Source organism: Rhinoderma darwinii, chromosome 1 (assembly GCF_050947455.1).
Source record: "Rhinoderma darwinii isolate aRhiDar2 chromosome 1, aRhiDar2.hap1, whole genome shotgun sequence".
Taxonomy (NCBI): domain Eukaryota; kingdom Metazoa; phylum Chordata; class Amphibia; order Anura; family Rhinodermatidae; genus Rhinoderma; species Rhinoderma darwinii.
This window is the reverse complement of record NC_134687.1, coordinates 427,270,538-427,283,494: the sequence shown is the minus strand read 5'-3', so window position 1 is coordinate 427,283,494 and position 12,957 is coordinate 427,270,538. Positions and strand designations below refer to the sequence as shown.

General features: G+C 45.0%; 1 protein-coding gene across 4 annotated transcripts in view; it reads left to right on the top strand.

Moving 5' to 3' along the window:
• SDSL (serine dehydratase like) overlaps nucleotides 1-12,957 on the top strand; it is an 88,231-nt gene that overhangs the window by 62,384 nt on the left and 12,890 nt on the right. For all 4 annotated transcript variants that reach the window (XM_075830198.1, XM_075830215.1, XM_075830189.1 and 1 more), the window contains 4 exons: nucleotides 8,267-8,306; nucleotides 8,500-8,639; nucleotides 9,768-9,856; nucleotides 11,365-11,595. In XM_075830198.1, the coding sequence (XP_075686313.1) occupies nucleotides 8,267-8,306; nucleotides 8,500-8,639; nucleotides 9,768-9,856; nucleotides 11,365-11,595 (500 nt within the window). The remainder of the gene's footprint in view (nucleotides 1-8,266; nucleotides 8,307-8,499; nucleotides 8,640-9,767; nucleotides 9,857-11,364; nucleotides 11,596-12,957) is intronic.

Genomic DNA, 12,957 nt, shown 5'->3' with positions numbered 1-12,957 from the left:
GGGCAAAATACAAGCGGGATCCTCCTCAGGAGGAGGGCTGGCCATGAAGCTACGCGACAGAGCATCAGCTTTGATATTTTTTGACCCAGCCCTATAGGTAACCACAAAGTTGAATCTCGTAAATAACAATGCCCATCGAGCTTGTCTCAGGTTTAGCCTCCGGGCAGATTCTAGGAACACCAAATTCTTGTGGTCAGTAACAACCGTTACCTGGTGCCTAGCCCCTCCAGGAAGTGGCGCCACTCTTCAAATGCCCATTTAATGGCTAAGAGTTTGCGGTTGCCAACGTCATCGTGTCTCTCAGTGGAGGAGAACTTCCTGGAGAAGTAGGCACAGGGACGGAGATGGGTGAGAGACCTAGTACCCTGGGACAAGACAGCACCAACTCCCACCTCGGAGGCGTCAACCTCCACGATGAATGGCTCCATTTGGTTATGCTGAATCAGCACTGGGGCAGAGACAAAGCACTTCTTAAGGATCTCAAAAGCCTGAACCGCCTCTGGAGGCCAGTGGAGGAGATCAGCACCTTTACGAGTGAGGTCCGTAAGAGGCTTAGCGATGACCGAGAAGTTAGCAATAAATCTCTTGTAATAATAAGCAAACCCCAGGAAGCACTGTAAGGCCTTCAGGGAGGCAGGGCGGACCCATTCTGCTACAGCCTGAACCTTGGCAGGGTCCATGCGGAATTTGTTAGGAGTGAGGATCTGACCGAAAAATGGTATCTCCTGCACCCCAAACACACATTTTTCGGTTTTAGCAAAGAGTTTGTTTTTCCGAAGGGCCTGGAGCACCTTCCTGACATGCTCAATGTGGGAGGACCAGCCCTTGGAAAACACAAGTATATCATCAAGGTACACTACAAGAAATACCCCCAAATAGTCTCTTAAAATCTCATTTATGAAATTCTGGAAGACCGCGGGAGCATTACACAACCCAAAGGGCATGACGAGATATTCGAAATGACCTTCGGGTGTATTAAACGCAGTCTTCCACTCATCCCCCTCTCTGATCCGGATAAGGTTATAAGCCCCCCGAAGATCGAACTTAGAGAACCATTGGGCCCCCTGAACCTGATTGAAGAGATCAGGAATCAAAGAAAGGGAATATTGGTTCCTTACAGTATTTTTATTTATACTTCGGTAATCGATGCACGGCCTAAGACTACCATCCTTCTTCCCCATGAAGAAGAAGCCAGCGCCTACTGGAGAAGTAGAGGGGCGAATGTAACCCTTGGCCAGGCTTCCCTGGATATATTCTCTCGTGGCTTCACGTTCAGGACAAGAGAGATTAGATATCTTTCCTTTAGGGAACTTAGCTCCTGGTACCAAGTCGATAGCACAATCGTACTCTCTATGAGGAGGTAACTCTTCGGAGGCCTTTTTAGAAAAGACATCCGTGAAGTCCTGAATAAACTCAGGTAGAGTGATCACCTCCTCAGCGAGAGAAACCAAATTAATAGAAAAACATGACGTCAAACATTCATTACCCCATTTAGTAAGATCACCAGTATTCCAGTTAAAAGTGGGATTATGCGTCTGCAACCAAGGGAGGCCTAAAATCAAATCGGACGATAACCCCTGCATCACCAACACAGAACACTGCTCCAAATGAATGGAGCCAACAATGAGTTAAAAAACAGGGGTATGCTGCATAAAATAACCATTAGCAAGCGGAGTGGAGTCAATACCCACTACTGGGACAGGTTTAGGCAAATAAATTAGTGGCATAGCTAGAGACATGGCAAATTCCACAGACATAATATTAGCAACACACCCTTAATCAACGAAGGCACTGCCGGTGGCAGACCTTCCATCAAAAGAGACCTGAAAGGGAAGCAAGATTTTATTAGGCTTGATGTTAACGGGAAATACCTGTGCGCCCACGCGACCTCCCCGATGGTCACTTAGGCGCGGAAGTCCTTCCGGCTGACTATTCTTGCGCCTGGGACAGGAGTTCAATTGGTGCTTTTCATCCCCACAGTAGAAGAAGAGACTATTCTTCCTGTTGAAATCTCTACGTTGTTTGAGAGACACGGAGGCCCCGAGTTGCTTCTGTTCATCCGAGTTCTCCGTGGAAGAATGAAGCAGGGGAACCTCTGGAGCCATCATAGGGGAGCCAGAGGTGAAGGCACCAGAACGTTCAAGTCGTCGTTCCCTGAGACATCGGTCAAGACGTACCGCTAAAGCCATAGCCTGATCTAGAGAGTCAGAGGTGGGATAGCTAACTAACTGGTCTTTAAGGGCGTTCGACAGCCCCAATCTAAACTGGCACCTCAAGGCAGGGTCATTCCACCGAGAAGCTACACACCACTTCTTAAAGTCAGAACAGTACTCCTCAACGGGTCTCTTACCCTGACGTATGTGACAGCAGGCGTCAGGACTAGACGCCGATACTCTGCCTCCAAACCGAGAGGCCATTCTCTTGCCACTGCAAGCATGTTTTGCTGACAGCAAACTACTTTCTTCACAAGACAGCTACATCTAATTTTCATGCAGCTTCCCAAGGAATAGGACGAAGCAGCATTCATGACCTATCTCCCCTGAGGAATCAATGGGTCAGAGGAAACGCGTTGGGAGAGAAATTGGGAGAAAAATTACCCTACTTCAGAGGTCCAACTAAATCCAGGATTTTACAGACAACTCCTGAAAGGAACACCATCATCCCAAAAATATAGGCGTAGGAGGGCAACTGCCCGAAAAAATCTTATGTCTCCTGTATATCTTATATGACAAACAGATCATCTAAGTGCTTATGAGAGAACCTCTGAAATTAACAAATTATTGAAACCATATGGATTAGGAAACCTTAAAAGGTGGACTATTTTGCTGTCTTTAATATTGTTGTATATGCATACTGAAAAAACACATGAAAAATTGCATACAACTGTGACGAATGAATTGAATTTATGCGCACATGTCGCAAAAATGCTTATGTTTTAAAGAAATTAAGTAAAAGTTATTTTTTATATATACACTCCGGATCAATCTTGTTTACCTGACGTATGGTCACCAGCTTACTCTCGGCAAAGGCAGTCTTGTCAGTCTCGTAATAGATGAGCCCGAGAGCAGAAAAAAAAAAAAAGGTCAACAGAAGAAAGTTCAGGGGCATCAGGAGCCAAGGAGAAGGCCCATTCCTGGGGGCCGTCCTGGAGCAGGGATCTAATTATACCCACTCGCTGGCTCTCAGAACCTGAGGAGTGGGGTCTTAATCGGAAACAGAGTCTACAACTCTCCCGAAAAGAGAAAAAAGTCCTCCGGTCCCCTGAAAACCGGTCAGGCAACTTGAGGTGTGGTTCAAGAGGTAAGGTGAAGGGTACTACCTGGGTAGCATCACGCTGGATGAACCTCTGAGCCAGGTCTTGGACCTGTAGGGAGAGACCCTGCATTTGCTGAGCCAGGGCCTCATAGGGATCCTTAGTGGAGTCAGGGACCAGGGTACGAAAAGGTATGAGGCCTGTGATTATGTAATGGTACGAGGTGGGGAGACGACAGGTGAGCCCTAATCTACCCGCAACTCAGTCCCTGCCTACTTGCACGGCCTGTCCTAAATGACGGCGTACAACTGGGCGACGGTCCCTACGCTCAGTAAGTGCAAAGACAGACAACACAAGACAAGGGCACACAGAAGCAAAGGGGAGTAAGGGCAGTTGCCCACGGAAAACCGTGAGCAACAGGCAGTGGTGAACGAGCCAAATCAAACCAGGAGAGTACGTAGTAGCAAAATAGAGCAGGAGAATAGTCAGGCAAGCCAGGGTCAAAAGGTACAGCGGTCAATCAGGTAAATAGCAGGAATAGCAGAGCCAGGAAACCAGACACTCACAGGCAAGGAACAAGCTGAAAGTGAGGGTATAAATAGACCAAGGGCGGGAGCTAGAAACGTCAGGGCAGGCTGTGATAGGTTCTCCCTCCCCTCAGTCTGCAAGCCTGAGTGGTAACAGATCGCGTCACTCTAGCAGACCTTGGAGCTGATGAGGGCTGATTAACCCCGGGCGTCGACACAGAACCTGTGTCAGTCAAACCCTTTACAGAACTTCTGTGAGCACATGTTATCAGTATAGGATTTCAACCTATGTCTCTATTCAGTGGCAGCAAGCAGATGTCTTGAAAATGGTGGAAAATGTATAGCAGTAGTAGTAGTAGTAGTAGTAGTAGGTAGTTGCAGCACTTTTCATTATACATTGACTAAGGCCCCATGTACACGAATGTAAAAATGCCCGTAATTACGGGCCCATAGACTTCTATTGGCCACGGGTACCTCCTCGTATGATTACAGGAGGGTGCCCGTGCCATTGAAAAATATAGAACATGTCCTATTTCAGGCCGTAAAAACGGCACGGGCAGACCCATAGTAGTCTATGGGGCTCCCGTAATTATGGGTGACTACATGTGTGCACCCGTAATTACGGGAGCGTTGCTAGGCGACGTCAGGGGATATTCACTGTCCAGGGTGCTGAAAGAGTTAAACGATCGGCAGTAACTCTTTCAGCACCCTGGACAGTGACTACCGATCACAATATAGATCAACGTGTAAAAAAAATAGAAGTTCATACTTACCCTGAACTCCCTGCTTCTTCCTCCAGTCCGGCCTCCCGGGATGACATTTCAGTCCATGTGACCGCTGCAGCCAATCACAGGCCAATCACAGGCTGCAGCGGTCACATGGACTGCCGCGTCATCCAGGGAGGTCGGGCTGGATGTCGAAAGAGGGACGCATCACCAAGACAACGGCCGGGTAAGTGTGAATTTCTTTTACTTTTACGACGGAAAGGGCTGCCCCTTCTCTCTATCCTGCACTGATAGAGAGAAGGGGCTGTCGATTAGTGTAGTGCAATTTTGCCACGAAAACGTGCCCGTAAATACGGGTGGAATACTGGTGACACCGGACCCGTATTTACGGGCTCGGGTCCGTAAATACCGGTGCAATACGGGTTGAAAACGTGTGACCAAGGACCCGTATTTACGCCAGTATTTCCGGGAGGAAAAAAAAAAGTTTGTGTGCATGAGGCCTAAGCGTTATTTAAAAAAATAAAAACCTCCTTTAACATTTTATTTATCGCAAACGCCACAGAAACAACAATGAGAAATCAAATAAATACAAAAACAACAACAACAACAATAATAATAATAGGATTTGGACACTGAACTTTATATAACATATGAGGCAGTGCAGTTTGTGGACCCCAATTTGCATTGTAAAGGGATACTACCGCTTGAAGGCCATTCCTGTAGTTTATAGCAAACATATCAGCGACAAGTTTGCTTGTAGTATAGCTGCACAAGATATATGTGTACTTAAGATATATGGCAACATATTGTACTGACTTAGATACAGTACATGACCTGCCTAGGTAGAGTCGTGTGTTAACCTTAAACCATACTATCCCCCACCCCCATTTAGTAACGACACATGACACCGAGGTTGGATGTGAAATGGCCACAGCAGCCGTTTATTAATTTCACAGTTTTATAAAAACAATTTAAATCCGAAACATTCGGATAACTAGTTAGGAATCCACCAGAGAATTCCTCCTAATAATTCACATGACCCAACATGGGTCAGAATCATAAATAACAATTAAACGTTAACATTAACCCGAGCAGAGGAAGTCCTTGAAGCCCCTTCAGATGTTCCTTTCAAGAACACACCGAATTAGCCATCTGCAAACCACAAATTACCTCCAGCCGTAAACCAGCTCGGAAGCACCGTTCACCTCTGCAGATGGCTCCAACCACTAGAAGTCCACTTCAAGGGGATAACACCCGTTGAAGCCCTCAAGTGATATACCGACCACTAGAAGTCCACTTCAAAGGGATAACACCCGATGAAGCCTTCAAGTGACATACCTTCTACCAGAAGACCACTTCAAAGGGATAACACCCGATGAAGTCTTCAACCATGTACCTTTTTTGGGGGACGCATACCCCCGATGCGACCCCCCCACCATTTTGTACTGACTGGCCTCAAGGACTCCCCCCGCCAGCTGCCATGACAACAGAACCTACTCCGGAAAAAAGAAAAACATGTTAAATAAACACACAAAATAAAACACAACGCTCATATACGGACGTACAGAAGACCTAAGGAGTAACAAAACAAGGGTGGGAGGGTGGGAGCTTTGCTTCTTGTGTATTACTCCTCCCGCTGCTTCCGGCTCAATGCCGAGAAACAGCGGGAAGCGCAGTAACGGCCCCCCCGTCCCCCCTAGCTCCTCCCCGTCCCTCCTTCAGCTTCTTCACCTTTCCCTCACCTCTTAACATTAACCCTTTCCCTACCAGGACGGTCATGTCGGCTTCCCTTAAGCCTGCAGCTGCGTCCAGCCTCTTCTTGAGATACAAAGTAAAGATACATGGCAACATATTATACTGACTTAGATACATTACATGTGCTATATATACAGTACATGAGATACAATGAAAAGATACATGGCAACATATTGTACTGACTTAGATACATTACATGTGCTATATATATATAGTACATGAGATACAATGAACAGATACATTGCAACATATTGTACTGACAGATACATTCAGGTGCGTAACTAGGAAAGACTGGGCCCCATAGCAAACTTTTGACTGGGGCCCCCCCTCCGCTGGGTATCACACAACCCCTCCCTTGTAGATAGTGCCTCCCTATAGATTCCACCACACAGCGCCCCCTATAGATAGCAACATAACGCCTTACAGCCCCCTGTAGATAATGTCTTACAGCCCCAAATCCCCCCTGTAGATAACTCCATACAGCCCCTGTAGATAACACCATACAGCCCCCCTGTAGATAACGCCATACAGCCTCCTGTAGATAACGCCATACAGCCCCCTGTAGATAACGCCATACAGCCCCCTGTAGATAACGCCATACAGCCCCCCTGTAGATAACGCCGTACAGCCCCCTGTAGATAACGCAATACAGCCCCCTGTAGATAACGCCATACAGCCCCCCTGTAGATAACGCCATACAGCCCCCCTGTAGATAACGCCATACAGCCCCCCTGTAGATAATGCCATAAAGCCCCCCTGTAGATAACGCCATACAGACCCCCTGTAGACAACGCCATACAGACACCCCCTGTAGATAACGCCATACAGACCCCCCTGTAGATAACACCATACAGAAGCCCCCCACTGTAGATAACGCCATACAGACCCTCCCGCTGTAGATAACGCCATACAGCCCCCCCTGTAGATAACGCCATACAGACCCCCCTGTAGATAACGCCATACAGACACCCCTCTGTAGATAACGCCATACAGACCCCCCTGTAGATAACACCATACGGAACCCCCCCTGTAGATAACGCCATACAGAACCCCCCGCTGTAGATAACGCCATACAGACCCCCCTGTATATAACGCCATACAGAACCCCCCGCTGTAGATAACGCCATACAGCCCACCTGTCGATAACGCCATATAGACCCCCTGTAGATAACGCCATACAGACACCCCCTGTAGATAACGCCATACAGATCCCCTGTAGATAACACCATACAGAACCGCCCCTGTAGATAACGCCATACAGACCCCCCCCAAAAAAAACGGCCTATAGTTTGTCCTACAAAAGACATGTATCCCCTATCCACAGGATAGGGGATACATGTGTGATCACTGGCAGCGATAAGGAGAAAGGGGGACCGAAAGTCCCCCGAAGTTCTCCATGACAAACCTCGGACTTCCGGCGTCTGCGCAGTTCAATAAAAATGAAGGGAGCGCTGGTCACGCATGCGCACAAGCGCGACCTGTGTGCAACTAATTTCTATGGAGCTGCAGACAAACCCCGGAAGTCCGAGGTTTGTCATGGAGAACTTCGGGGGACTTTTGGTCCCCTGTTCTCCTTATAGCTGGGCGTCCAGAGATCACACATGTATCCCCTATCTTGTGACTAGGGGATGCATGTCTTTTGTAGGAACAACCCCTTCAGTGGTGTTGCGCTGTAGAAGCCATAGCAGCTGCTAGCGGATTCTCCGGCCATGGGGGGGGGGGGGGTCCGTGGCGGCAGGTGGCCCGGGCCCCCTCATGCTGCGGGCCCCGTAGTTACGCCACTGGATACATTACATGTGCCATATATACAGTACATGAGATACAAAGTAAAGATACATGGCAACATATTGTACTGACTTAGATACATTACATGTGCTATAGATACATGAGATACAATTTCATACTGCATGTTACACACACACATACACACTTTATATATACTGCCTTATTCAATGGGAAAGGAAAACCTGTTGTGTCATTTTAAAGTGTTTTTTTTTCTTCTGCAGTTGGCAAAGGAAGGATGTAAGAAATTTGTCTGCTCTTCAGGTACCCAAATATCAACATTTTATATACTTATATAATATAATAAAAAATATAACTGTGTCCTGTTCTGCCACGCTCTGTGGAAGCCCACACCGTTCATTCCCAATTTCCATTTATACCTCCTGTTCTTAAACAGTTGAATTCTATGATTTTCTATGTAAGCGAAATTTTCTTTCCCATTTCCTTACTGATATAGGTGGGAATGCTGGATTAGCAGCAGCCTATGCCTGTGGTAAACTGGGGCTGCCAGCCACCATTGTCGTCCCAGAATGTACCCCTAAAAAAATCATACATAAACTGCAAGAATTGGGAGCAGAAGTTGTGGTAACTGGAAAGGTGAGCAAAGGAGTGGAATCAGGGAAATAAATCTAGTAAAAGGACAAAACAATGTGTAATGTTAACAGGCTAGAAAATGTTCTGATATGTACACAACAACCGTATAAACATATAATGTATACCTCAAACAAGAAGCGGTGGTCACTACTGGACAAGCTCCTCGGAGGATGAAGCAGCTCTTGTCGATCAGCCACCGGTCCGGCCTCTATAACCTCTGTTTACAGTGGTCTTTGCTGTGGTCGATATATGGGGATCCCCTCTATGTTAAATACTTTAAGGCCTGATTTACACGAGCGTGTGCATTTTGCGCACGCAAAAAACGCGGCGTTTTGCGTGCGCAAAAGGCACTTAACAGCTCAGTGTGTCATCAGCAGAGATTTTATCGCAGCCGCCATCATTATGACACTCTGTTTGGATGTTTGTAAACAGAAAAGCACGTGGTGCTTTTCTGTTTACATTCAGAGTTTGACAGCTGTTGCGCGAATCACGCAGTTCGCACCGAAGTGCTTCCGTGAGGCATGCGTGGTTTTCACGCACCCATTGACTTCAATGGGTGCGTGATGCGCGAACAGCGCACAAAGATAGGACATGTCGTGAGTTTTTTTCAGCGGACTCACGCTGAGCAAAACTCACGGACTGTCTGCATGCCCCCTATAGTTGCACGCACGTATATCACGCTCGTGTAAACGAGGCCTAACTATGACACTTTTATTACTTTCTAGAGGATTTTATTCCTGGGGCCCCCCTCTAGCTATACAGAACAAGTGCATGTTTACTTTTAATTTTCACGTCATAAAGTTTGCATAAACTTTATATAATCAATGTGATCCCCCCCACACTGTTTCAGATAGTTTGTCCTATGTTAGACCTCATGGGTTCCGTTTTGGCCAGTCCGTAAATTTCTTCTGTCCTTTGCTTTCTTTTCTTGAGTGCCAATGTAATTCGCTGAAGTGGAGCACAACAAAGTGGTATCCCAAAGATGACAAACCCTGCCATAGGAAAAATCTACACCCATTACATGTCCCAGGAATTAATTGTAATATGGATATGCAGGCATATAGTATAAAAAAATGACATGAACATATGCAGGACATCTATAATTTGTATAATAAAAGGAATCTCAAACAGGTTTGGGATGATGCCGATGCCTACGCCCATCATTTGACTGAAGCACCAGGCTCTGTGTATATCTCTCCATTTAACCACCCTCTGCTTTGGTGAGTACAGTGAGAAAGAGTAGTCCAGTGTTCCAAAGACGTTACATACATGTTACATTATTGTTACATCCTGATATACACAGATCAGCCATAACATTAAAACCACTGAGAGGTAAAGTCAATCATATACTTGTTACAATGGCTCCTGTCAAGGGGTGGGATATATTAGGCAGCAAGTGAACAGTCAGTTCTTGAAGTTGATGTGTTGAAAGCAAGAAAATTAGGCAAACGTAAGGATGTGAGCGACTTTCACAAGGGACAAATTGTGAGGGATAGATGACTGGGTCAGAGTATCTGAAAAAACAGCCGGTCTGGTGTGGTGTTCCCGGTATGCAGTGGTTAGTACCAACCAAAAATGGTCTAAGGAAGGACAATCGCTGAATCAGCAACAGCGTCATGGGTGCCCAAGGCTCATTGATGCATGTTGAAAGTGAAGGCTAACCCATCTGGTCCAATCCCACGGAAGAGCTATTATAGCACAAATCGCTGAAAAAGTTGATACTGACTATGATAGAGAGGTGGCAGAACACACAGTGCTTCACAGTTTGCTGTGTTTGCGGCTGAGAAACCACAGACCGGTCAGATTGCCCATGCTGACCCCTGCCCATCACCGAAAGCACCTACAATGGGCACGTGAGCATCAGAACTGGACTATGGAGTAATGGAAGAAAGGGGCCTGGTCTGATGAATCACATTTTCTTTTACATCATGTGGATGGCCGGTTGCACGTGCGTCGCTTACCTGGGGAAGAGATGGCAGCAGGATGCACTATTGAAAGAAGGCAAGCCGGTGAAGGCAGTGTGATACTCTGGGCAATGTTCTGCTGGGAAACCTTGGCTTCTAACATTCATGTGGATGTTATTTTCACACGTGCCACCTACCTAAACATTATTGCAGACTAAGTGTTCCCTAATGGCAGTGGCCTCTTCCAGCAGGATAATGCACCCGCCACACTGCAGAAATTGTTCAGGAATGGTTTGAGGAACATAACAAAGAGTTCAAGGTGTTGATTACCTGAAACTCAATACGATTGAGCATTTCTGGGATGTGCTGGAAAACCAAGTCCAATCCATTAAGCGCCCCACCTCTCAACTTACAGCTTGGTGTAATATGCCAAAGGTCATCTTAAACCGGATTTACATGCAGCAGATATTGTTACAAAAATTTCTGCGACCAAAAATCAGTTCAATCCATTCACCTGCTGCAAAAGCAACCACATTCAGATGAATGGAACTGATTTTCAGTCGCATACATTTCTGCAACAAAATCTGCCGCATGTGAATCCGCCCTAAGCGGTCTTGTGGAGTGCTTGCCTTGATGGGTCAGAGATGTTTTGGTGGCACGAGGGGGACCTACACAATATTAGGCAGACATCCAGTAGAGTTTATATAATAAATATGTGTTGCACTAAAGCCAGCATTGCTTTAAAATGTCTAGAAGATTAAAAAAAACTTGAAGAAATAAAAACCAATCTTTTTATTGTCTTGTATTGACATTTTTTTTTCCAGGGAAGGTCACTCAAGTCTTATACTTGAACTGAAAGCTTCTCTTGGCAATCAAAAACCGGGAGCTCTTGTGGTCGCAGTTGGAGGTGGAGGTCTCCTGGCTGGGTTGGTGGAAGGAACTGTCAAGGTGGGCTGGTCTGATGTGCCCATTATTGCCATGGAGACAATGGGTGCTCATTGCTTGAATGCAGCCCTCCAGGCTGGGAAATTAGTGTCATTACCTGACATTACTAGGTGAGATATCAAAAGTCCAACCTCAAATAAGATCTACATATGCGGTTATCTTGTCATAATGTTTTTATTATTTTTATATTATGTGCTTTTTATTATTTTATTCCAATTTATATCGCTAATTGGAAAATATTCATACAAAACATATGAGTAGATATATATATATATATATATATATAGATAGATAGATAGATAGATAGATAGATAGACAGATAGATAGATAGATTTAAAGAGATTGTTTTAGATTAGAAAAAAGCAGACCTTTTTTTCTAATCTGGGTCAATCCCGATCATGATTTGTCATGTTCCTTAACGCTATCCCTGAAATTGAGGATACATTTGCTAACCAATCTGTTTTATTCATACCTTTTATAACTATACTAAACTGCAAGAAAAAAAGAGAAAATAATCTTGTGTCCTACTAAAAACATAAATTTACAAGGAACACATTCAATTTACTTATTAAAGCTAAGTTTCATATTTCTTGGAAGACACATCATACCAAATTATTGTGTTTAAAGTTTACACCATTTTACAATTCCTCACAAGACCTTTTCAGATCTGTGTTTTCTGTCAGTTATAATATGGCAAACAGCTGAGAGTTTGCTACAATTGTATCTTATCTACCCAATCCTCTGTGAGTTAAATACATAATCAGCCCAAATATTCCCCCTATACTGATAGTTTGCTGCAATGTATCAGTGTAGGCCTGGCTGTACATTTTACAGATTGCATAACATTTCACTATACAATGATTGAAGAGGTGTGTTAATAGTTGTTTTTTTTTATCAATTAACAAAATACAAAGTGAATGAACAGATAAGAAATCAAATCAATATTTGGTGTGACCACCCTTCGCCTTCAAAACAGCATCAATGCTTCTAGGTACACTTGCACAAAGTCATGGATTTTGTAGAATTATAGTCAGGTTTATGATTAACCAAGTATACCAAACAGGTGATAATGATCATCATTTTCATATGTAGGTTGAAACAGTCATTAACAGTAACAGAAACAACTGTGTAAGAGGCTTAAAACTGGGTGAGGAACAGCCAAACTCTGCTACAAAGGTGAGGTAGTGGAAGACAGTTTCATCTCACAGGTACACCACGGCAAGACTGAGCACATCGAGTTCTCTCCTAGGCAAAAATTTCAAAGCAGACTGGAGTTTCAAGATGTGTTGTTCAAGCTCTTTTTGACGAAGCACAAAGAAATGAAAAACATTGACGATCGTAGATGCAGTGGTCAGCCAAGTAAACTTATCAAAGATCAAAGACACATCATGCTTACGTTCTTTCGAAATCTGAATATGTCCAGCAGTGCCATCAGCTCAAAACTGGCAGAAACCAGTGGTACCCAGGTACAC